We start from the raw sequence: 27,303 nt of genomic DNA on the forward strand, positions 1-27,303 counted from the left end.
ATACAAACCCCTAAATGGCAAGTGTAATTAGACGCAATTAAAATGAAAATACCGTCCGCTTACCATGGTCCCCCCTCGCGCTCCCGGCTCCCGGCCCACTCCCACCGACCGCCTCTCCCCTCCACTCTCCCTCCGGCCCCGCCGCAAAGACGGAATTAATGCCTGGGACGGCCAACTTCCCTCTGCCGGGAGGGCCTGCAATAAATTACATGTGATTGGCCACATACAAAGGGATGGCTGTTCTGCGAGCGGGGAGCCCGCCTGTCAGGTTGTCTCCACGGGCAGTCACGGATCCAGGGCAAAACTGCAGCTGACATTTAATTCAAAAATCAAAGGTTGTTCAATGTAGGGGGAAAAAAAAGCCATGCTACTGTAATAAGGGAAGCCAGCAGGAGGCTCTGTGGGAAGGAAAGGAATTTTAAAGTCAGCCCGTTTCTAATAAGCACATACACTATCTTAAACAGATAATTAAAGAGCTCTTATTACATTTGTATGTAGATTGAGGAAAATATGGCAGGAAGCCTTGTCAAAACATGATTTTTCAAGTGTGGAGTACTGCCTTTACCAGAAGCCTGGGCACATGTTTTAAACCCAAAGTTGCTGCTCCGTTTGCCCCCAGCGACCACGGGTCACACCTTTGAGGCCTGGGACTCCAAGGGAGAGAGTGGGTGTTCTGGTCTGGGTTGGAAGGGAAAGGGAGGGGTGAGGCAGCACCCATTCCCCCCTCCCTAGCTACCTGGTCTTTGAGGTGCGTCTCCGCGCAGTATTTCCACTGCTGAAGCACGTCAGGCAGCTTGTCCAGGCCACCGTGGTGGAAGTGGAACACTTTGTACTGGCTTTCCCGACTGGCGACGACCAGCTGGCCACTGGTGCAGGCCTCATCGCTGAGCGGCCATTGGAGGGGGGAAGAAAACAGACCCATGAATATGTAAACATGGGTTTTTATTTCCAAGTATAATCAGAGGCCGCTATCACTCGACCTCAGAGGCAGGAAACAGAAAGTCCCCCAGGAGTTTGGCTGCTGGCGGGAAGCAGACAGAATTATGCCCTCACCAAAGCCATCACCCTCTTTGCTGAAGAAGGCAAAGCAGCTCCCTCTTGGGGAGGTCCCAGGTGGGACTGTCCTCCCCCCCACCGGGAGATCTGCCAGAGCAGCCTTCAGTCCCCACCCCTGCCGGCCAGGTCACATCCTCCCTTCTGTCCTGGATACCATGGAGATATCATGATATCATATCATCCATCTCCTAGGGGTGGATGCCCTGACATGAAATCAGATTCGGAACCCAGATGGGTAGGCACTAAGGGACTCCCCTCCAGTGGGCTTTCCATCTAGCACAGAAGTCACTCTGGGAAAATCCTCCAGGGAAATTCACTATATGTGCCTCAGGACCATCGCCCGACCTTGACTGCCCTTCCCTGAAAGGCAGGATGGGGCTTTGGGTCTGGGAATGCCCCCAGAGGCACAATTGCTTCTTTGAAGCACTGGTCTTTGGCTGGTGCTGTCCTGCAGCTTTCAGGAAGAGAGACATGAGGTAGCCATTAGGTGGGGAACTGAAAGGGATGGTCCCCCATCATGAAGAAAATAGTGCCTCCCTCTAGAAAGCCATAGCCTATCCTGAGTATGCACTGAGCTGTTGGGCCTCTGGGTGACTGGGAGCTCCCTGCAGCCACTGCTCTCTGTGTAGCCCTAGTTTGTCATCTTCCCCCAAACCAGAGCGCAAGCAACAGCTGCTACCATCACGCTGAAGGCAGAGGAAAGAGTTTGGGAGCTACCCAGACCCAGCTCCTGCGGGGCAGCCATTGTGGGGCACTGCCTACAGGGCACTAGTGATGATGGGAAGCAGATAGTTGGGAATGTCAGGCTCCTAGACCCAAGCATGGCCCCCCGGGGACACGGCAGGCGCACAGGCAGCTTCCTGGACATGGCCAAGAGGGCCTCACCTGAAGAAGAGGCGGAGGGAGCGCATCTGGCCCAAATCCACTCGGAACACACCACAGATCTGCTCCAGGGCGCCGGCCCTCTGCGGCTCATCCCAGCGCTGGGGCTGTAGGAGGCCGCTGCCGTCCGGGAACTGCAGGTGGGCATCCACGCTGGAGGGGGAGCTGGTGGAGCAAGTCATGTGAGGACTACACGTGTCTGTCGTGCAGTCATGGGGGGAAGGGCAGGCAGGGAGGGCTTGGGGAAACCGTTTAAACATGTGTGTCTGCTCAGAGACATACCGGAGCACATCGTGCAGAGAGGTTCTCCATGAACATCCATGGATGAATGAATGAATGAATCCCATCACAGGTACTTTAATGGGGATGGGAAAGCACTTTTGTGACCAAATTCTGTCCTACCTCTGTAAAGGCACTAGGCTGTCATAATGACAGCTGAGGTCCTACTGACTGGGTTTGAGCCCTTGCTGTGTGACCCTGGGGGAAGTTAGCAAGCCTCTCTGAACGTTTGTTTCCTCCTTTGCAAAGTGAAGATAATAAAAGGCCTTCTAGTAGAATGAACAGCGCTTGGTGCTGGGCACCCTGGTTTTCAAGGCTTGCTAAAAGAAGCTTGTTTCATGACCATTTTAGACAGCATGGGGCTTCCATTTGGGTTCACACTGGTTCAGTATTTTCCTGAAAAAATATTGGTTCCATAAGGAAACATTTCGGCTGCAATCCTATTAATACTACCAGTAAACACTTAGTTGAGCCTGGCTCTGTGTTAACTACTAGCCCTGTGCTTTTTATCACATATAATCTTCACAATAATCCTAGGAAATGAGTGGTTATTATCCCCATTGTACAGAACAGGAACTAAGGCTCAGAAAGGTTAAGTAACTTGTCCAAGGTCACACAGTTAGCAGGTGGTAGAGCTGGGATTTGAACCCAAGCTTTGTGGCATACATCTTTACCAGGGTATTCGATGGCTTCTCAGTTCAAAGTTCAGCAATACCACATCATTCTTTTATTCTGCCTCTTTAAAAACTTCATTGTTTTATTTGGACCCTTGGTTGCAAAATATTTTATTTCATGGAATCAGCTACACTGCAGGTAAAATGATGTCTCTTGAGATTTCATAGTAAACTCTAGCAGATGACTGCTAAAATATAGTCAGAGTAAAGGCAAACATCGGTTCATCCTGCAGAGCTAAGACTACAGTCGCTTTATCCCGCTTTTCCTGTTTAAACCAAGAACATAAAAGTGTCGGAGGCAATTAATCTGAAGGCACCTCTTCCTCAGACGGGCACCAGGTCTCCCAAGGAAGCTACCCGAGATTGTTCACGCACCATCTGTCTAATTCGGAACTTCCTCAAAGAGGAAGACTGGCCTTAGAACCTTTGCTGCTTCTAGAACAGCACTGGGCCTGGTGTGCTGTTCTTCTCTACTTGCCTAAGGAGGTGGGTGGAGCCAAGTCCCCCCATTTCTGAGGGGCACCTGGGGTCTCCCAGGAAACAGACTCAGGTGAAGACAGACAGCCAGATGGGGAGGAAGGCAGACAAGCTGAAGCACGCGGCCACACGACAAACTCAGACCCAAAAAGGCTGAGGGATTCCCTGTCCTCCTGAGGGGACCCTGACCGGGCTGCACTATGCAATGATTGTTTGCAAAACAAGGCAGGCCGCAGGGCTGAAGACAGCCCCCCACCAAGCCGCTTCTCGCAGCATTTCATAATCTGCTTATTGAACAATGAGGCCGCAGTGGCCAGAGAGCATGTGCTTGGCATGCTTCCCGACTGGGCCGGCCCATCCGGGCTCACCTCCAAGCCCAGCCAGAGAGGGGCCACTAAAGGGTGGCATTATTTCCAGCCCCCCCTCCCCCAGCCCTCCCCACCGCCACTCCACACACATACACACAGCATGATCCTCTAAAATCTACATGCTCTTCCCAACATGCTGCGTGCTGCTCACCCCACAGGGCAGGCCATGGTTTGCAGAAACCAGATCCAGGATGGACACCGGCTCTGGCAGAGTCCTGGCTGAAGCTACTGCTCCCCTGCTGTGGTGGAAGGATTGAGGCCCTGAGGGGAAGGAGCCCCAGAGAGAGGGCCCTCACCCCACAACACCTTCCTGTAGCAACTTGCCCCCAGGCAGAAGTCTGCCTGAACCCTTTTACAACTCCTGCGGGGGAAATTATTTGCATTAATTAATTGATTGATTGATTAATTCAAGACCTTGTGTTGGGACCTACAGCTGGGGTTCCACCATTCAAACTGGAGCAAAGTTGATGGAAGCCTTGGTTCTCGTTATTTTGGGCCTGTCGTAACAGATGTCCGTACAGTCATCTAGGTCACCAAGGGCCACATCTGTTTCTGCCTCAAGATCCATTGCCATGGGGTTAAGGGCTGTATCTCATTTGCTGTTCTGCACCTCCAGCTCCCAGTACAGGCCTGGCACATGACACAGAGATTTAATACCCATGCCTGGGATGAAATTTTAAATGTCTGGGAATTTTAAAGTCATAGAAAAAAAATGGAAATAAAATCTTGGGAAATTTGAAATATGTATAATTTTTATTTTTTTGTCTTTTTATACATGCAAAGCCCTTTGGTTTTAGGAATATTCATATGTGCTGCATATAACCTGGCTTGTTAATAAAATTATTATGTGTGGTACATTAAAATTATAACGAAGATTTATTTAGGGCAATAATTCTCAATATGTTAGAAGTTAAAACTGTTTTATAGGCACAACTAGAAGATGCTAAACTCTAAGAAATACAGAATTTTCTTTCTGAGGATCACCAACATGCAAAAACAGAAATGAAAAAGAAAAGTCAACTCTGTCATCGCAAAATATAGCAGATGTGTTGTCTACCTGATAATCACAGCAATGTCAGGCACAGAGTTGGGAGTTTAAATATGGCCTCAGATTCCTAGGGTGGTGTCCATTCCTCCACCTCTGAGTCTGAGCTGGTCTTTTGAGTGGCTTTAATCCATAGGATATGGTGTGAGTGACATCCTATGAGCTCCAGAGCCTGGCCTCAAGAGGCTTCTGCATGCTCCCTCTTGGCACACTCCTACCACCATGAGAGGAAGCGCAGGTACAAATGAGTGACCACAAGGAGAGAGAAACCCAGCTCACAGCACCACAGTCTCCAAACCTCATGGACAGAGGCCATGACAGACCCTGTACCTGGCTGAGCCCCTAGTTGGTGACAGCTGCCGAGAAAGCCCCAGAGCACCCAGTAGAATGGTGAGACTTGGCCCAGTCCAGCCAGAAGAACTGTGAACAAATTAAATGCAGTGGTTTAAAAATGCTAAGTTTTGGAGTCCTCCATTATAGGGCCATAGATGACTGATACATATGGAAAGTGTCTGTTTTCAGAAAAAGCTCAAGCAGGAGGGAAGAAACCTCCAAAATTATTATTTTGGGTTTTTTTTTTTTTTGGCTGTACCTCGAGGCATGTGGGATCTTAGTTCCCCAACCAGGGATCCAACCCAGGCCCCCTGACGTGGAAGCATAGTCCTAACCATTGCCTGGGAATTCCCTTCCTCCAAAATTATTGAATTGTGGTTGTCAAGGTCAAAGAGACATTGTGGCCAGACTCTAACATTTTTAAATATCCAAACTTCTAAGTTGGCTCTTGTTTTTGTTCCTCCTAAGCCTTTTGAGTCAGTTGAACAGTATGTCAATGGAACCCCAGCTGTAGGTTCCAAGTATAGTGCCTGGAATTAATTAGTCAATTAATTAATGCAAATAATTTCCCCCGCAGGAGTTGTAAAAGGGTTTAAGCAGACTTTTGCCTAGAGGCAAGTTGCTCCCGGAAGGTGTGTGAAGGGCCCTCTTTCCAGGGTTCCTCCCCTCAGGGCCCTAGTCTTTCCACCACAGTGAGGGAGCAGAAGCCTTCACCCTGGACTCTGCCAGAGTGAGTGTCCATCCTGGATCTGGTTTCCGTAAACCTTAGCCTGTCCCATGGGGTGCACAGGACACAGCGCCTTGGGAAGTGCATGAGATTTTGGAAATCGTGCTGTGTGCATGTGGAGTAGAGGTGGGGAGAACTGGGGGAGGGAGGCTGAAATTAATGCCGCCCTTTGGTGGCCCCTCATAATTGCCAGAACTTGGAAGCAACCAAGATATCCTTTGGCAGATAAATGGATAAACAAACCAGTACATCCAGATGATGGAATATTATTCAGCAAGAAAAAGAAATGAGCTATCAAGCCATGAAAAAGGTATGGAGGAAAGTGAGAGAAGTAAATCTGAAAAGGGGACATACTACATGATTCCAACTCTATGACATTCTGGAAAAAGCAAAACTATGTAGATAGTAGTAAAAGAATCAATGGCTGTCAAAGATTGGGACTGTGAAGGAGTGACCAGGTGGAGCACAGAAAAATTTTAGGGCAGTGAAGCTACTCTGTGTGATATTATACAGGTGGATACATGTCATTATACATTTGTTAAAACCCATGGAGTGCACAACACCAAATGAATCCTAATGTAAACTGGGGGGTAATGATGCGTCACTGTTATAAATGTAACGAACATACCACTCTTGTGGGGATGTTGGTCATGGGGAGGCTTTGCACGTTGTTGGGGCAGGGGGCATATGGGAAATCTTTGTACTTTCCTTGTAATTTTGTTATGAATCTAAAACTGCTCTAAAAAATAAAATCTGTTTAAAAAAATGAAAAGCCAAAGAACAAACTGAGACATATATATGATAAGGGTTAATATCCTTAGTATGAAAAAAGGTATGTAAAAATTTTAAAAATGAGTGCCCAACAGGAAAAAAAAAATGGCAAAAGGACATGAAAAAACAATCACTAGAGAATAAACACAAATAACCAATAACATTTTCATATTCAGAGTAATGAATAAAGGCAAATGGAAGCAAGATACAATTTAGGGGGAGGTCTATGAAGTTGGCAATAATTAAAAGGTTATAAAATATAGTGTAGGTAAGGATTTGGGAAAGTACTCTTACATGGCTGGGGGCACTGTATGCCAGCCAAATTTCTCTCAATGGCAGTTTGGATATCTAATGCAAAAGCCTTAAAAATGTTTATTTATTTTGACCCTTTACTTTCATTTCCAGGTATTGAACCTAAGAAAACAGCCATAGTTACCTACAAAAAACACTTAATGTGAATAGACACAAAAAAGCCTCTGAGGAAAGTCCAATGCTCATTCAGAAGAAAAGCTGTCAGCAAACTAGGAATTGAAGGACATCTCAAACTGATAGAGGGCACCTGCAGACATTCTACAGTTCACATCACACTCAATGGTAGGGGACTGAATTTTTTCCCCCTATGATTGGGAGGTTCTATGCTCTGTAAGAGACAGAAAAGAAACCGAATCTCATAAATATTGGAGAAGAAGAAGTAAAACTCCCCATTTGCAGATGATATAATTGTTTACATGAAAAAATTCCCATGGAATTTACAAAACAACTCAGAACTAATCAGTGAATTTAACAGAGTTAAAAAAATAAAAGGTTATTATACAAAAATTAATTGCATTATTAAAGACTAGTAACACATAACTGGAAAATGTAATAAATAAAAAATTCCACTTACAGTAGCAAAAGCCCATATAAAATATTTAGAATAAGTGCAACAAATGACATTCAAGACCTTTACACTGAAAAACACAAAACCTTGCTGAGAGAAAGTAAAGGAAAACTAAATGAATGAAGAGATATACCATGTCCATAGATTGAAATGGTCACATTGTAAAGATGATAATCTTGCCAAATAGATCTACAGATTCAACACAATTCCAATCAAAATTCCAGAAGAATTTTCTGGGTAGAAATTGGCAAGCTGACTCTAAAATTCATATGGAAATACAAAAGTCCTAGAATAAGCAAAACAACTCTAAAAAGAGGAGAAAGTTGGAGGACTTATTAAAAACTACAATAATCAGTGTAGTTTGGTATTGGTTAAAGAGCACATTTTTTAATTAATGGAAAAAAATAGAGAGCCCAGAAATAGGCAAATATAATCGACTAAAAAAAAACTAGACAAAAATGCAAAAACAATTCAATGGAGAAAAGAACAGTTTTTCAACTAATGTTGTTAAATCAACTGGATATCTGAATATATGAAAAAATTAACATCAACACTTTCTTCATGTTATAAACAAAAATGAACTCAAAATAGATCACAGACCTAGATATAATACTCAAGACTGTAAAACTTCTAAAAGAATCCATAAAAGAATACTTTTTGTGACCTTAGAATAGGCTGTTTTCTTAAAAAACAAAAAGCACAAAACATAAAATAAATAATAGATTAGATAACTGAAAACTCTTTTCTTCAAATTACATCATTAAAGAAAACAAAAATGCATCTCACAGCCTGGGAGAAAATATTCATGACACACATATCCAATAAAAGACTTATATTCAGAATATGTATGAGGAACTCTTAAAATTCAAGAGTGCTGTTAGATAAATTTCTTAGATGTGATACCAAAAGCATGATATATAAAAGAAAAAAGTGAAAATTGGACTTCATTAGAATGAAAAACTGCTCTTTGAAAGGCATTGTTAAAAAAATAAAAGAGTCAAGCCAGAGACTGGGAAAAGATATTTGTAAGATATATAACTGATGAAGGATTTATATTCAGAATATATAAAGATCCTTCAAAGCCCAGTAAAAAGAAAACAAACAACACAAGTTTAAAATTGCCAAAAGATTTGAAAAGACACTTCGCCAAATAAGGTGGCAAATAAGCATCAGACATTATTGATCACAAGAGAAATGGAAACGGAAACCACAATGTGTACACATATGTCAAAACTCAGCAAACTGTGCACTTTAAATATATGCAGCTATTGTAACTCAATTATAGTTCAATAAAGTTGTAAAAAATATCAATACTCAATATGATTACCAGATTTCTAACAATAATGAATATTTTATTTTTTTAAGCTTTTAAAAATATTTTATTTATTTATGGGTTTTTTTTATTTGCAGCATGTGAACTCTCAGGTGTGGCATCTGGGATCTAGTTCCCTAACTGGTCCCCTGCATTAGGAGTGTGGAGTCTTAGCCACTGGACCACCAGGGAAGTCCCAGGGATATTTTAATATATTGTGGCACATGCATATGATACAATGCCATTAAGCTAGTATGAAACATTTTATTAAAGTATTTAATAATGAAAGAAAATACTATTATGTTGAATCAAGAAAGTAGGGTGAAAATTATATGAAATATGATACAACATAGTTTTGTATATAATGTATATTTATAAATATTTTATATCTACATTAAATAGATAAATAGAAAACCACACCAAAATGACAATAAAAATCATCTCTAGGTGGCATTATAGTTTGTTTTTATCTTGTTCTTTATCTTACATATTTTCTAAAAAGAATAATGTATCATTTCGATACTCAGAAATAATAAGTTGATCTTCCATCTTTTTTTAAACAGTCCATATTAACCTTTATATTGTAAAACCAATAAGGATAATTTTGAAAAGAAAAAAAGGAAAAAGTCAGGTATCAATAACCAATCATTATCTCGGTTACCATTTATTTGAGGTTTCTTATGTGCCAGGAGCTCTGCTGATTGCTTTAAAGATTTTCTCATACTAACACTATGAAGGAGATATTATTAACTCCATTTTATAGCTAAGAAGACTGAGACCAGGACCATCATCCTCAAATGTCACAGGTGGTAAATGGCAGAGCAGGGATGGACCAGGCATGGCTCATCCAAAGCTCAAATTCCTGACACCTATTGATGTGTGACTTCCAGAGACAAAGGCAATGACTTAAAAAGAAAATAAAGGAAGATACAGAGGAAAAAAAAAACTCTATTTTAAAAACTATCTCTTAAAGAATGCCCCTGAAAACATACCTACTGCTCCCCGTTGCCCCATGCTCCTGGATCTCAAACCATCAGCAATCAGGTTTTGTCCACCAGTGAAGCCCCAGTCCTCAGCCTGGTGCAAGGTAATATCGGGTCATTTTTGCCCACACCTCCTTGTATCACTGCATCACACTGTATGGCTTCAAGCAACAGAAATTTCTCTCTTGCAGTTCTGGAGAACAGAAGTCTGAAGTCAAGGTGTCAGCAGGGCCAAGCTCCCTGTGAAGGTCTTGGGGATGATCCTTCCCTGCCTCTTCCAGCTTTTGGTGGAGTCTGTGGCTTTCATTGGCATGTGACACATCACTCCAGTCTCTACCTCTGTCTTTACATGGCCTTCTTCCCTCTGGGTGTGGCTCTCTGTGTCTCTGTTCTATTTTCTTGTAAGGGCACAGTCTTTGGATTAGGGCTCACTCTAATCCAGAATGATCTCATCATAACTAATTACATTTGTAAAGATGTTCTTTTAAATAAAGCTGAGTTTTGAGGTTCCAGGTGGATATGGATTTAGGAGAATATTATTCAATCAAGTTATACCCCTTTATATGCTCCCACTATATCTCAGGCAAACTGGACAACTCATATCCTTTCTACCTTATAAGGTCCTCCCTCTATGCAGTTGCCTCCTTGGGTTCCTCCCCCTGGGTTACCTGCTCTCTAGCCGCTATTCCTGTTCTTTTCACTCTCCAAGACCCAGTTTCTCTGTTTTTCCCTTGACTTTAGGGAAGCTGCTAAGGAGAGTGTCTGATGTATCACAGGTACCCCAAACATGCTGATTTTCTCTTATTTCTTGCAAAATCCTTAGAAATTTATCATTCTCTTTGGTGTGTTTTGCTTTGGACTTTGCATTAAGTTAGTTCCTAATGCCCAAACCAGACAGACATCACAAGAACATAGCATTCTAGGCCCTAATGAATATCCCTCATGATAGAGACACAAAATTCTCAACAAAATACTAGCAAACCAAAGTCAACAACATCTAAAAAGGATTATACACCATGACCAAGTGCGATTTATGCCAGGAATGCAAAGGTGGTTTAACATATGAAGATCAAGTCATGTAATACACCAGATTAATAAAGATTACAAAAACCACACAACCATCTCAATAGCAGCGGAAAAAAACATTTGACAAAAATCCAACTCCTTTTCATGAAGAAAACACTTACCAAACTAAAAATAGAAAGGAACTTCCTCAATCTTAGTAAGGGCATCTATAAAAACCCACAGCTAACATCATACTGTATGGTGAAAGACTGAAACCTTTCCCCCTTAGATCAGAAACAAGACAAGGATGTCTGCTCTCACCCCTTCTATTCTACTGAAGGTTCTATTCAGGGCAATTAGACAAGGAAAAGCAAAGAAGCAAAAAGGTATCCAGACTGAAGGAAAGAAGTAAAATCATCTCTATTTGCAGATGATGGATTTTTAATATAGAATATCCTTAGGAATTCATATCTACACACACAAAAAAACCTGTTAAAACTGATACATGAATTCAGCAAGGTTGAAGAATACAGGATCAATATACAAAAATTAATTGCATTTCTATACACTAGCAATGAACAATCCAAAAACCAAATTAAGAAAGCAATTCCATTTACAACACACACACACACACACATGAAGTAAAAGACTTGCATAGCAACTACAAAAGTACTGTTGAGGCACAGACCTAAACAAATGGACACCACCCTTATGGCAGAAAGTAAAGAAGAACTAAAGAGTCTCTTGATGAAAGTGAAAGAGGAGAGTGAAAAAGTTGGCTTAAAGCTCAACATTCAGAAAACCAAGATCATGGCATCTGGTCGCATCACTTCATGGCAAATAGATAGGGAAACAATGGAAACAGTGACAGACTTTATTTTCTTGGGCTCCAAAATCACTGCGGATGGTGACTGCAGCCATGAAATTAAAAGACACTTGCTCCCTGGAAGAAAAGCTATGATCAACCTAGACAGGATATTAAAAAGCAAATGCATTACTTTGCCAACAAAGGTTCATCTAGTCAAAGCTATGGTTTTTCCAGCAGTCATGTGTGGATGTAAGAGTTGGACTATAAAGAAAGCTGAGTGCTGAAGAATTGATGCTTTTGAACTATGGTGTTGGAGAAGACTCTTGAGAGTCCCTTGGTGTGCAAGGAGATCCAACCAGTCCATCCTAAAGGAAATCAGTCCTAAATATCCACTGGAAGGACTGATGCTGAAGCTGAAGCTCCAATACTTTGGCCACCTCATGCAAAGAACTGACTCATTGGAAAAGACCCTGATGGTGAGAAAGACTGAAGGCAGAAGGAGAAGGAGATGACAGAGGATGAGATGGTTGGATGGCATCACTAACTCGATGGACATGAGTTTGAGTAAGCTCCAGGAGTTGGTGATGGACGGGGAGTCCTGACGTGCTGTGGTTCATGAGGTCGTAAAGAGTCAGACATGACTGAGTGACTGAACTGAACTGAAACAAATGGAAAGTCATCCCGTGCTTACGAATTGGAAGACTTCATATTGTTAAGATGGCAGTACTCCCCAAATTAATTCATACACTCAACACAATCCCCAACAAAATCCTACTTGCCTTTTTTGGAGTTATTGACAAGCTGGTCTAAACATAATATGGAAATGCAAGGGGACCCAGAACAGCCAAAACAATATTGTAAAAGATGAATAAAGTTGGAGGACTCACACTTCCCAGTTTCAAAACTCACTATAAAGAGGTACTGCCATAATGACAAGACATATTGATCGATGGAATAGAACTGATGGTCCAGAAATAAACCCATACATTGATGATCAATTGGTGTTCAACAAGGTTGCCAAAACAACTCAGTGGGAGAAAGAATAGTCTTCAACTGGGGCTGGGACAACTAGATATCTATGTGTAAAAGATTGAATTTGGACCCTTATCTCATACCATTACAAAAAATTAACTCAGAATGGATCAAAGATCTAAATGGAAGAGCTAAAAGTATAAAACTCTTAGAAAAAGCATAGGCATAAATCTTCATGACCTTGGATTAGGCCGTGGTTTATTCAATGACATCAAAAGCACAAGCAATCCCAGGAAAAAAGAGATAAATTGGACTTTGTCAAAATTAAAATCTTTTGAGCTTCAAAGAAAACTATCAAGAAAGTAAAAAGACAACCCATAGAATGGGAGAAAACATTTGAAATCACATATGTGATAAAGGACTATATTTTAAAAAAGAAAAATTTAGAATACAACACCAAAAAGACAACTGACCCAACTAAACAATGGATTTACCTGAATAGATGTCTCTCCAATGAAAATATTCAAATGACCAATAAGCACATAAAAAGATGCCTAACATCATTAGCCATGAGGGAAATGCAAGTCAAAACTACAGTGAAATATTGTACCATTTCACATATTAGGATGGTTATAATAAAAACCAAAGATGGAAAATATAAGTATCAGTGAGGATGTGGAGAAATTAGAACCCTTATACATTGCTGATGGGAATAAAAATTAGTGCAACTACTGTGGAAAATACTTTGGAAGTTTCTCAAAAGTTAAATATAGATTTACCATATATGACCCAGCAGTTCCACTCCTAAAAAATTAAAAATATATATCCACACAAAAACTTGTATATGAATTAATGTGCATAGCAGCATTATTCATAATAGCCCCAAAGGGGATATGATACAAATGTCCATCAACTGAAAAATGGATAAATGTAATACAGTATATCCATACAATGAAATATTAGGCATAAAATTAGTGAAATACTGATACGTGCTACAACATAGAGGAATCTTGAAAACATAGTAAGTGAGAGAAACAAGTTACACAAGGCCACACACCTAGGCTTCCCTGACCTGGGTTCGATTTTTGGGTTGGGAAGATCCCCTGGAGAAGGGAAAGGCTACCCACTCCAGTATTCTGGACTGGAGAATTCCATGAACTGTATAGTCCATGGGGTTGCAAAGAGTCAGATGTGACTTTCACTTTCACTTTCATATGAAATATCCAGAGCAGAAAAACCCATAGAAAGAAGGCAGATTAGTGGGTGGTACAAGCCAAGGGAAGGGAGGAATGAGTTTTAACTGTGATGGGTTCGGAGTTACTGTTTTGGAATGATGAAAATATTCTGGAAATTGATTGTGGGGATGGTTGTACAACTTTGTGAATGAACTAAATGCCCTTGCTTTGTATACTTTTAAAGGGTGAATTTTGGAACTTACCCTGGTGGCCCACTGGTAAAGACTGTGCTTCCACTGTAGGGGGTGCGGGCTCGATCCCTGATCAGGAAACTAAGATCCCTCATGCCGAGTGGCACGGCCGAAAAGTAAAAAAGATCTCTGTGTTTCAATTCATGCAAAATGAACTACAATAAAATATCTTTTAAAAAGAAATAAAGGGTGAGTTTTACTTTACGTGAATGATATCTCAATAAAAAGAAGTCCCTGTGTCCCCCGTCTCCCCTGTCTGATTCAGCCTGAACATCTCCTGGCAAAGGTACAAAGCGTGACCTCAGCCAATATTTGTTTACTCAACACAAAGTTCTCAGTGCCTCCCAGTTCTGGGGATGGCTGAATGTTGCCAGACATTTAGACCTTCATTCTGGTGGAGAACGAGGGGCAGACACGTCAGGGAGTGACTGTGTCATGGGGACGTGGGCCTCTCAGCCTCCACCTGCGCCCAGAGATGGGAGACTGAGGGGCTGGTCTTGGGGAGCCTGGGTGAGGCCTGAGGCGGAGAGAAAAGCCAGTAAAGCAGAGAGTGCAGAGAGCATTAATAGGTCAAGTAAGCAACACATGCTGGAAAAGGCACCTATCACTATGGGGAAAATGGCATTACCCTGGGAAGAGAAATTCATTTTGCTCTTACATTGTTGAGTTTAACTTACCTCCTAGTGAAGGAATGGAAATGATCTCATATTATAAATAATTTTACATTAAAAATATACTCCTTTTCCATCTCTGACCTGGTTGGCAGGGGGGACCTCTGTACTGTACCTGGGGCAACCTCCCTCCCTCTATCTACTGCCTCTTCTTTAAAGTGACAGAAGCTGGGCTGTTCCGCTGCTTCACGATGTGATGTGCTCTGTCCTCAGGGACCCTGAGAGAAGGCAAAGCTCACAAAGACCCAACGGGAGTTCCCCGATGCCCTAGTGGTTAGGATTCCAGGTTTTCACTGCCGCGGACCTAGTTCAATCCCTGATCAGGGTACTGAGATCCCGCGAGCTGAGCAGAGTAGCCGAAAATAGATAAACATTTTAAAAAGAAACTGATATTGTTTTTAAAAAAACAAAAAGGCCCAGAAAGGCCCCTTCGTCTGGGCAGTGTTCCCTCCCCATCGACAGGGCTTCGGGTTTCGGGGGAAGCAAGTTTTTGCTTTTTTTTTTGTCTTCCTACTTGGTAAAGTCGAAGTCCAGAAATCCGCCTGAGGGGTTCGAGGAAGAACAAACAAGGCGATCTTGTGTAATCCACCCGGTGGGAGAGTCGGCCAGCTGGCATAGCTGTGGCACTCGCCTGCACAGCCACACACTTGGCCCCGCTAGCAGCGACGTTTCCTCAGAACTCTCGCATCCTGTGGCGCCTACTTAAAGGGCTGCCAGGCCCCTTGTGAAGACTCGATTGTCAGACAAAGAGATTGCTTAAAAGAAGAAAACCTGGGCAACCAGGATGTTCTGGGAGCCCCAGGCTCCTGATTTTAAAGGATGAATAAGGTAGGAGGGGGCATTCAGAGAGCCGTGGCCACAACAGGTCCACTGTGACTGGGGAAGACAAAGATCACTTTTACTCTAGTCTGCCACCAACTCCATCTGCGTGTCACCAGCTTCAGGCCCTCAACCACCCAAACCTGCCACTGACAGCTGAGAAGTTTTGTCCCGAGAGCCCTCAGCACAGATGCAGTTTCTGACGAAGCCTGCCTCTGCCCACACAAGGGGAGAAGAGTACCACTCTGGACTATGGCGAGCGAGGGACTGTTTCAAAGCTACTTTGGATTGGATGGGGCTCTGCAGCGACCTGACTAAGCCTCTGGGTCTCAGGGCAACAGTCCTCGCTTGGTCACGAGGACTGATGTCTTGTACCCCCACAGTCTCCACACATTCCTAGGCCAGGCAGCCAGCCAGGGCATGGGGGACATCATGCAGGGTGGTCCATGATGCCAGCTTCACTACACTGGGCGTTTCTGAGTTCTGCTTTGTTTCCAAAAAGCTAACTAGTCTACATATAGATCAACCTGTGACCTTGACCTTACTAACTGTACCTTGCCCAGACAAAGCCTAGAGGACAGGATAAAGTAAGAACCAACACGTACAGAGCAGTTTAGGTTCTAAAGATACATATAGCATCCCCACTACATCGCTGCTAGCATGCCCACTTTTCAGATGTGACAGCTGACACCCAGAGAGGCCCAGTCATTGTGCAAGGCCATGCTGGGCCCTGACCACTATACTAAATTATCTCTTGTGCAGCAGTAGAAAGCATCTCTCTCTTTTAAAAAAATATTTATTTTTATTTACTTATTTGACTGTGCGGGTCTTCGTTGTGACATGTGAGATCTAATTCCCCGACCAGGGATCAAACCTGGGCCCCCTACATTGGAAGCACAGGGGCTTAGCCACTGGACCACCAGGGAAGTCCCCAGAAAGCATCTCTTTATCCTCTATCACGTACTAATCACATGGCATTTACTCACATAGGGCTTCCAAATGTTGCTTGACTGACAAGCAGCCAACTAAAACTACAGGAAGGAGAGTTCTAAAGAGAAAGAGGATACTGGAGGACATGTCACGGCAGCATGCACACACGTGTGTGTTTAAGTACTGAAACATGAACGGCCACGTCAGGCATGTTTGGGGTATGGCTACATCCTTTCTGCCAAAGACAAACTGGATGGGAAATCCTTTGCTCAGCGTGGATCCTGGAAGGCCTGGGACCAGTCCTGGCTTGGTTCCCCAGCCAGCCTATGTGGTCTTGGGCCAGTTATCTCCTCTACTGGGCCCTGGCCTTCTCAGCCATAAAATGGGGAGATGGGAGAGGAAAGCAATGGGACAGGGCTGAGGGCCCGAGATACACTGAGTGGACTTTGCTGTTCTGTCTGCTTGTTAGGTGCAGCCTGCTGTTCTGCCAGTGGCCTGTGGCTGTTGGGAGGTCAGTACCGGGCGGGATGTCCTTTGCCTTCCAACACCACAGCCAGCCCAGTCACCTCCTTGCAAATTCAGGCTCCAGAGTGCTTGCTGTTCCCAACTCCAGTCCCATTCCGAAGTCCTTGGTTTTTGCACTCATGTCCCCTCCCCTGCTGGCTTCCTAGGTGGTGCTCTTGGTAAAGAATCTGCCTGCCAAGCAGGAGATGTGGGTTCAATCCCTGGGTCAGGAAGATCCCCTAGAGTAGGAAATGGAAACCCACTCTAGTCTTCTTGCCTAGAAAATCTCATGGACAGAGGAGCCTGGTGGGCTACACTCCATGGTGTTGCAAAGAGTCGGACACGACTGAGAGAGCACACACACACACACACACACACACACACACACGCCCTCCTCCCCTGCACCCTTATGTCCCCTACACCTCTCTGCTTCTCATTCTTTGGGGTCTGGCAGAGCCCTCCGTGAGTGATGACTTCAGGGAGAGATTGTCTTATCTGTATTCCCTGTACTCTGACTCTGGGAGCCTCACTAGGACTCTGTTAACCAGGAGGAGGGATGGGGCAGCAACGGTGGGTGTGGGGCAGCTGCCCTCCACCATTGACAGGGAGCCCACCTTCCCTGACCCCTCATCCCCCTGGCCCTGAGCCCTTTCCCAGCCTCTGAGCCACTCCTGACGTGTCATGCCCTCCAGCAGGGATGCTGTCTTAACTGTCTTTGTAACCTTCACCCCATAAGGGCCTGGCATGGAGGAGGCTGCAGGTGGATGACAAAGGAAGTCTTACTTTCTGCACTTTAATTCCTCGTTCTGTAAAATGGAGGTGACAGTGGCTGGATTCTGATCTCTGAGACCCTATTAGGCTCTCAAATTCTGGCCGTTTCTAAGCTGACTGTTGCAAGCAAAACTGTAAGCACGTCTGCTGTAATTAACATCACACACACGTGCGCACAAACACACGAGCACACATACACATAGTGGCGGCTGAATCTACCCTCTGGGAGGGACTCTGCCTGGTTTCTACTGACCCCGGACACTGTGGGGCCCTGCTCTGGGGTTTGCTGGCAGATCCCCCCCGCCACCTGCTGTGCACCCAGAGACAGTCAATCAATGTCGCTTCCGGAACGGTCGGCCAGAGCTAAACGTTAGTGATTATGGCAACTTCCCTTTTCAATCTTTTAGGAGACCTTGGTGCTGACGATCACCATGGGAACTTAGTTCTGTTGAGCTCAAGGGGTCATCTCTGACATAAGTGGAAATGGGAAGTTATCAGAATAGAAGCCCTGGATCTTGCTATTTCAGCCCCCAGAACCTGCCCTGGCTGAGCTTGGGGTGTCATCAGCCACACTTGAGACCAACATAGCTTTCCCGTCCCTCTCAAGGGGCTCAAGAGCCACAGGAAGGACGGGCCGGCCCAACTTCAATCACAGTTCTTGGTGCAGAGAGCTCAGCTCTGCTGGGAGCCAGGAGGACAGTGGCTGAGCTCAGGCCATTAACTCTGCTGGGCGGCTCTGATGCTGCGCAGGGCTAATTATGAAAGGTGTAAATCACGGGGAGGAGGAGAGCAGGCACGTTATTCAGGTTTATTACCAACACAATTTAGGAAAAGATAACCAGGCTAGGCCTCTCTTCTCCTTTGGCTAGCCAGGGGGAGCGGTGCTGGCAGGTAGGAGGGGAGAACCCACTAGTCCTCTGGGTGCTGTTTTTCTTGTAATTTTTTTTTTCTGAGTCAAATAGCATGACATCATCAGATTTCTAAGTAAAACTAAGAAAAATTTCACTCAGCCAAGCCGACTGCTTTCCTGAGTTTCTGAGCATCCATGTATCACATGCATCTATGATGGTTACACAGGTAGACTCAGGATGTACACGGGATTCTGGGGCCTTTCCCACTTAACGTTATTATACAGTATCATTCATTATGGGCTGGAGACTCTGATGGCAGGAATCATTTGTTTTTCTTTTTCCCTTAAGGCATTTTGCAAATATGCTTGGAGGCTAAGGGATGCTGGGTACCTCTAATAAATAAAGCAAAATAATTAATAGCCAAGCAGCCTAGAGACCATTCCTAGCTGCTCCCGAACCAGGCTTCTGAGAACCAATTGTTCTGTTTCATTCCCAACTGACTTCATCCTGGAGACAGACTTCACTGAGAAGACAATAGCAGAGACAGCTTTCTAAACACAAAAAGGACAAAACAGAGACACACATCTCCCCTAGATTTTACAGGAACTTCACATGGGTAAGAAAAGAAGATATTTCTAAACCAAGTGCTCTTATTAGCCACATACACTCAGCCCATTGATGGTTGCACTTGGGAAGTTTTGTAGGACCCAGAAAACTATGAGCGACACAAGTTCCGGTGAGACCTAGACCCTGATCAAGGCAAGGCCCACAACGGCCACCCAGACAACAGCCTGAGCTGCAGAGACAGGCAGAGAACACACGTTCACAGGCGGGGGCATCCTCACTGTCAGGCCCAGCCCAGTCCTCATGGCCAGTCATGTGACCCTTTCAAAATGAAACCACGACACCAGCCCAAACCAACTAAGTGATGTTAGAGGAAGATGGGTGGAACGGGCAGGACAGGAGAGGAAACACAGGTTGTCACAAACACCTGGGTGTGAGACATGTTCCTGTGTCGTTTCTATGGGACCAACATTCAGTTGTAATCTAAGTGCTGGCTGGGAGTAGAAAGAACCTCGCAGGTCAGGTAATTTAGTGTCATACAAAGGCACCTTGAAAAAAAAAGCCACCTTATAAATTGGTGCAGTCATTATGGAAAACAGTACAGAGCTTCCACTGATATTTGACAGAAAACAACAAAATGCTGTAAAGCAATTATCCTTCAATTAAAAAAAAAAAAGTCAAAAAATAAATTAAAAAAAAAAACTAAAAATAAATGTGTCATATGATCCAGCAGTTCTTCTCCTCCTGGGTATATACCCGGAAACAAAAACAAGAACATTAATTCAAAAATATACATTCATCTCAACATTCATAGCAACACTATTTACAATAGCCAAGACATGAAGCAATCCAACTGCCCATCAACAGACAACTGGATTAAAAAGATGCGAGATACACCCACATACACACACATAGTGGAATATTACTTGGCTATAAAAAATGAAATTCTGCATTTGCAGCAACGTGGATGGATTCAGAGAGTATCATGTTATATGAAATAAACCAGAGAAAGACAAGTACTGCAAATTATTACTTATATGTAGAATCTAAAAAATAATACAAAGGAGTGCATATGCAAAACAGAAATAGACTCACGGGTATAGAAAACAAACTTGTGTTTACCAAAGAGGAAAGGGAAGGGGGAAGGGACACATAGGGGCATGGAATTAACAGATGCAAGCTATTATATACAAAATACATAAGCAACAAGGATATACTGTACAGCACAGGGAATTATACCCATTGTCTTATAATAACCTATAAAGTAAATGAAGTCGCACTGTTGTGTCCGACTCTTTGCGACCCCATGGACTGTATGTAGCCCACCAGGCTTCTCTGTCCATGGGATTCTCCAGGCAAGAATACTGGAATGGATTGCCATTTCCTTCTCCAGGGGATCTTCCCAATCCAGTGATCAAACCCGGGTCTCCTGCATTGCAGGCAGGCGCTTTAACCTCTGAGCCACCAGGGAAGCCCTATTATAGGTAATAACCTATAAAGGAGTATAATCTGTAAAATACTGAACTACTACGCTGTATACGTGAAACTAACACAATATAATAAATCTATTATACTTCAATTAATTTTTTTTAATTTTAAAAAGGCATCACATTAATATTGTATGGTTTTCCTGCAAAAACTCCTGAAACTGGCCATCACCTTCTAAAAGTCACCTCCCATCTATTGGGCCCGAGTCACACAGGGAACGGGCTCTATGGTCCTCCTCCAAAAACCCAGCCCAGCCTGCAGAACCAGGAGAGGTGGAGGCCAGAGACTCAGTAACAAGAAGCGGACTCTTGGGGGCTAGGGGTTCGCTGACCAGGGACCTTGCTATGGGTGGGCAGGGGGGCTCTGCTGACCGGAGCCTAGGGCTGGTGAAGCCTAGGTCCCTGTGAGTCTGTATGTGTCTATCATGGCTAAATATATAAGCTTTGCCTGACCCCACCTTGGCACCCACTCCACCTGGACCCTCTGGGTCATGTATCCCTGCACCCACAAAAGTGGCTCACAGTGTGGGTGCTGGGGGCAGCAGCTGTGTGGTAGGTCAGGACCCCTGCAGTCCCTTGGCAGGTCCCCCAGGTCTGCAGAACAAAACCATCACCACTCAGGCCGGTGGTTCCCAACTTTTTCGGTGACGTTCCCCTAGGCAATTTAAAAATGGAATGAATACTAATAATAATTTGACTAAATTTAGGTGTTCCCCTTAGGCATCTGATTAAATTTCATGAACTCTTTTTCAGGCTTTCAGCTCAAGCTCGCCTTCTCTCTCAGCTTCAGGCAAGGACTGCTTGGCCATCACATGAATCAGTGGACTGTACCTGCTGGGCTGGACTGTCCTTCCAGAAAGAAGACTCTGGGGGAAGGGCAATGGGGTGTTGGAGTGCTGCGGCATGAGTCAGGGTAAGTAAGGTTTCTTCAGAGAAAGAGCTTGAGGTCATAGAAGCACCTCAAAGATCAGGAAGCCAGTGGGTTCATTTTCCTAATGAAGACACTGAGGGACCAGCTGAGAAGCACAGCTGGTGGGAGGGAGTGAGGAGCTGGGAGCCAGAACCTTCTGGATTCTGAGCTCTGGGCTTTGCACCTTCCATGTGGCTCCTTCTCATTTTTCAGCCAGTCCCATGAACCATCCAGGAGCCCCAGAGGCAGAGACAGCCAGTCCTGACAGACTCTGCCCAACATGTCGTCTGGGACGCTCAGACTGATGACGGCCCAGGGGTAGCCCTGCTGTGCCCTCCTGTGTCTGGCCCGGCACCCTCAGTCTCTGCAAGCTGGAAGGGGAGCAGTGGCTGACTCGGGACTCCACACCAGGTGCTGGTATCAAGGGTAGGGGCCGATGACTGGGCCCTGGGTGCTGAGGGGCCTCGGAGGAAATGTTGGTTGCCACTCTCTACCACTCCTGACCCAAGACCACAAATCATAATGACAGTTAATTAAAAATCCCTTTCACTCTTGGGTGGGGTGCTGGCTACTCATTTACATTCACTGAAATTCCGTCCACACGGCAGACCCCACAAACCTGATTTCTGTTCAGAGCACCACGTCCCATGAGTGATATCAAAACAGCACTGCTTTGGATCCTTTTCCTCCCTTCTGTTCCTCTGTCCCCTGGGCCTGGTTCCAGGTTGACCCAGAGCATCCTTTGGCACCAAGCCATTGCTTGCTTGGCTCAGGGAATTTAAGGAAAACCAGGGTTGGGATGCTGGCTGACAGAATTTTCTTAGAGCAAAATGGGTATTTACCAACAGGGGAGGACGGGCTTCAGAAACTCTGCTTCTTGGGGTGAAACAGCCATCTTCCAGCGGTCTGGCTCAGCCCAACCCCAAAGCTTGCTGTCAGCCTTGACTGCCGAGCAACTATCCCTCCTTGGAGCTGGTTTACAGGGTACAATGGACACTGGACATCATGAGGGGCAAATCCAAGAGAGGTGGTATATCTCCTGCCCCTTGGTCTCCATGTAATCCCCACATGGTGGTACTGGCAGGAGGCTTTGGGGACCCTCACACGAGGGCCTTCTCTCCTTGATGCTCTTTTCCATAAAGTCAAAGACCCCAGGAGATAAATGGGCCAATTACACATACTTCACAAAAGAAGAAACAATATGAATTAACATACAGAAATATATGCAAAATCCTCAATCATAAAAAAATGCAAATGAGCATGGTTTTTAGCACATGGATCAGCAATAATTTATTTCCAAAGGGGTGGAAGCCAATGTTGGGAGATGTACCATGAAGTCAGCTCCTCCTCCTGCCCCAGGCGGGGTGAGTAGTCAAATCTCTATCCTCTCCATGAGCCCATCTTTCATGGGAAGAGGAATGCCCTTGATACAAATTCAGACACTCAGAGGCGTGTAAAGCAAAACTGCAAAGTCTCTTGTTCCTTCACCAGCTTCACCAGACTCAATCCTGCTCCTCCATAGTAACTCTGGGTAACAGTGGGGGTGTCCTGTGCGTGCACACACACATATGCACATACATGCACATGTGGTAAAGCAGAAATAGAAGCATGCTGTCAATATTGCTACAGCTGGATCTTTCTGTCACCCTACTCATGGCCTTTGTCCTGGCAGTACCTTGGGTCAATCACACTTTTTTGTAAGTGTTGCTTCAGGTTCTGTGTATTTATTTAAACATTTCCTATAGATGAAAACTTGGGATGGTTCCTGTTTTTATTATTTTGTAAAATAATATCACACCAAACTTCAGTGCGAGTGTGTGCATTAAACCTTTGTGCATGCACAAAATTACATATCAGATCTTTGTACACATGTATATGCAGGACCTCTGTGTGTATGTACCCAAATATTTATACCTTTGTGCACATCTGTCAATTTCTCCACAACCAAGGCTCAAATCTTTAAAGCAACAACTGGCGACGTGTCTCAAGAATTGAAAAGATTCCCCTCTTTGATTCTGTTTCTGGGAGCCCATTGGAGGAATAATCCTATTTGCACACCGCACAGTAGAAGCCCAGTAAGGTTTCTCACAGGACAAGCAGAAAATTGGAAACAACTCAATGTCCATGAAAGGTAGATGGACCAGTGAAAAGTTGTATATCTACCCAATAGGATATTTAGTAGGCATTAAAAATGATTGCTATTAAGAAGACATGGGAAGGAACTTCCTTGTTGGTCCAGTGGTTAAGAATCTGCCTGCCAATGCTGGGGACACTGGTTGGATCTCTGGTTCGGGAACTAAGATGCCACATGCCACAGGGCAACTAAGGCTGTGTGCCACAGCGACTGAGCCCACGGGCCCTAAAGCCCACGCTCTGCAACAAGGGAAACCACCACAACTAGAGAGTAGAGTCCGCCACAATTAGAGAAAGCCCACGCAACAGGAAACCAGCACAGCCATACATAAATACAATTTTTTGAAAAAGAAGACATTCATTCAAAGCATGAATTGAAAATAGCAAGACAGAACTCACACAACCCTGGCCGGGGTGAGTGTAACCTAAGCTGGCCCATCGTTGGTGTGAAACAACAGTCGCATCTTGTGGAGTTGAGCATACACATCTCAGAGGGGGTTCGCTCCATGAACCAAAGACGGGCAGGATTGTCATAGAGAAAATCCCTGAAAACACACCAAGTGGCGATGGCCAGGAACGTGGGTAGACAAGCTGCGGAGTAGTTGCAGCTTGGGGGGTTAGGGTTAGGGTTAGGGACCTCACCACAGTTATAAGAAACGAACCATGTGACCTTAGACACTGACCTGGGTCACAGAAGGTGGCAAAGGATGCTGACATTTTAATACTTCTCAAAATCAGACTGAACCCAACACGTATTGTTGGGAAAGGAATACAAATGTGGACTGCCTGCCTTAAAAGAGGGGGGAAATGATGCCCACAGCATTCCAGAAAGTGATTCCATTCTGGAGCCTGGATTCCAGGGGAGGGAGGAAGCCCAGTAGCTGAATCAATTTAGTCATATAGCTGTGTGATAGGTAATGTGGGTGCATTTTATTATTATGCTGCATCATTTACATGTTATACATGTTTTTTGCATGCATCAAATATAACAGAATTTATGAGGGGAAGGAATAGTTAGGGAGTTTGGGATCGACATGTACACACTGCTATATTTAAAATGGATGACCAGCAAGGTCCTACTGTATAGCAGAAGGGACTCTGCTCAGCGTTCTGTGGCAGCCTGGATGGGAGGAGGGTTTGGGGGAGGATGGATACATGAATATGTTTGGCCGAGTCCCTTTGCTGTCCACCTGGAACTATGGCATCAGCTATGTGTGCGTGCATGTTCAGTCACTTCAGTCCTGTCTGACTCTTTGCAGCCCTGTGGACTGTAGCACGAAAGGCTCTTTTGTCCGTGGGATTCTCCAGGCAAGAATACTGGAGTGGGTTGCCATGCCCTCCTCCAGGGGATCGTCCTGACCCAAGGATCAAACCCAGGTCTCCTGCATTGCAGGCGGATTATTTACTGCTGAGCCACCGGAGAAGCCCATTAATTGGCTATACGCCGATATAAAATTAAAAGTTAAAATATATATAAAAAATTGTTAAATTATTATTTTAAAAACCAAGAAACCAAATTTTACAGTGTGTCTGCAACTCTGTAAATTAACTTAAGCATCAGAAACAAACAAAAAAAAAAATCGCAAGGCTAGAGAAAATACACTAAAATGCTGACAACGGCTGTGTTGGCTGTAGGTAGGATTTCACCCCCTTGTTTTATCTTTTTCCTATTTTCCAAAATTTCTTTAGTAAGCAGGTATTACTTTTATAATCAAAAAAGAAAACACCCTCCAAATCATTAAGAAACATCAAAGGTAAAAAAAAAAAAACCCAAATAAACAAACAAAAGGCAAAAATAAAAATTGCCCCAAGCAATCAACCCATGGTTTCAACAGGCAAATGAATCAAGTGGGTCAAATAAGCACAGCAGAGTCAGCACGGGAGCGGTAACAGAACACAAAGGCCCTGATCCACCCCCGCTCCCTGCCAGCCCTCCGCGGGTCCCTGGATTTCTCCTGGCCACCAACCCATCTCTGGCTTCAGACACCAGCACACACGCTGGGCCTCCCAGGGACTAAAATAGGGGCTGTCATGTGACCCCTACACTATTGGTTTCCCAGGGCTGCTGGAACAAACCACCGTGAACTGGAAGCCTTAAAACATCAGAATCTCTTCTCTCACAGTCCTGGAGGCCAGAATTCCAAAATCAAGGTGTCCACAGGGCCATGGTCCCTCTGAAGGCTCCAGGATAGAATCCTGCTCACCTCTCTCAGCTTCTGGTGGCTCCAAAAACCCTTCCCATTCTTTGATTTACAGCTGCATCACTGCCGTCTCTGACTCCACGTCACACGGCCTCTGCCCCCTGTCTGGGTGTTCTTTTCTATCTTTTATAAGGACACATATTGGGATGTAGGGCCCACCCTAATCCAGTATGATCTCATCCTGATTCTTGCCTTAATTTTACCTGCAAAGACCCTTGCCAATAAGGGTCTACTCTGAGCTTCTGGGGAAACATGAATTTGGGGGACACCCTTTAACCCAGCACACACACAGTTCCCAGTAACTGAAGGCATATGAACTCATTTCCACAACTGAGAAGCTGGATGGTACATGGGAGGCAGGATAGCCACTCCAGGGCCAGGAGGATTCTTGGCATGCCTCCTGCCCTGCCTGGTCCTGGGGTGCTTGGCCCTCATTCTTGGGGGCACAGCTCCCGGGCACGTGGACCAGGACATCTCAGGTTCCTTCCCTCCCTCCACCCTCGAGGAAACAGAGGCCCCGTGCCCTGAGACCCTGGCATTGAGTCAGGCCCGAGGAGTAAAGCGTCAGCGGCCAGGACCCCCCGTCTTGCGGCCACCATTATTCACTGGTCTCCATTTGCTTCTCAGACATGCATTTCCCATCGTAAACTGTGCTAAATGCTATTTAGTAGCTAATTAACTTTCTGTGTGAAGACCTCTCTAATTGCGCGCTCTCCCCGCTCTGCTGGGGTCCTCGGGGGACACAGAGCTGTCCTAGGGCATTTGTTCTGCTGTTCCTACCTCGCGGGCACAACTTCCCGCCCGGCAACAAACTGCCAATCAAGGCAGCAGAGGTCAAGGGGGACCAAATTAGGAGCCCTCCGCTGCTGCCAAACTTGCTTGGTGAAGCTTAATTTAAATAGAAAGCAAAAAGGTGATGAAAAATAATTTTCCCCAATGAAACTCTTTGCCAGGCAGCAGAAGGGGTACCCTCCTCTGCTCTCTGGAATGGCTAGTTTCTTCTTTGAAACGTTCCGACTGGAACGTGTTTATATTTTGACTGCATTGGCATCTGCCATCCATCAAATGGAGAGATAATCAGAAAATAAAAGCTTTTGATTAGCACTTGCATAAATCACCGCAGTGCCAATTACTGCACGGTCCCAATGCAGGGGGTGGGGTGGGGGGAGGCAGCAATGATGCCGTTGGATTTGCCCCCACCCACTTCAGGTCCAAAGTCATCACTAGCTTTGTACATGGGTCTCAGACCTTGTACTTTGAGGACACGTTGTGCATGCGCTCCACATTGCAAGGGTACGTTCGTGTCTTGAATGTGAAATCTCTGATCGTCCTCCCAGATGGACATCCAGCCCAAGCAGATGTTTTTGATCGTCACAAATACACAGAGTTTCGAATCAGAGCTAAAGAGCAGGCCCCTCAGCTCCAAGTCCTCAACACCACTCCGTGGCTTCACAGCCCCCAGGA

The 27,303-nt window shown here is 44.9% G+C and overlaps 1 protein-coding gene across 8 annotated transcripts in view; it reads right to left on the reverse strand.

Annotated features, from left to right (window-relative positions):
- TBC1D16 (TBC1 domain family member 16) overlaps positions 1-27,303 on the reverse strand; it is an 86,435-nt gene that overhangs the window by 13,892 nt on the left and 45,240 nt on the right. For 6 of the 8 annotated variants that reach the window (XM_044938642.2, XM_044938647.2, XM_044938644.2 and 3 more), the window contains 3 exons: positions 1,942-2,103; positions 737-884; positions 64-195 (listed from right to left, as the gene is read on the reverse strand). In XM_044938642.2, coding sequence (XP_044794577.1) covers positions 64-195; positions 737-884; positions 1,942-2,103 — 442 coding nt within the window. The remainder of the gene's footprint in view (positions 1-63; positions 196-736; positions 885-1,941; positions 2,104-27,303) is intronic. The other 2 variants (XM_044938643.2, XM_025279648.3) reach the window with 1 other exon arrangement.

This window comes from Bubalus bubalis, chromosome 3 (assembly GCF_019923935.1).
Source record: "Bubalus bubalis isolate 160015118507 breed Murrah chromosome 3, NDDB_SH_1, whole genome shotgun sequence".
Taxonomy (NCBI): Eukaryota; Metazoa; Chordata; class Mammalia; order Artiodactyla; family Bovidae; genus Bubalus; species Bubalus bubalis.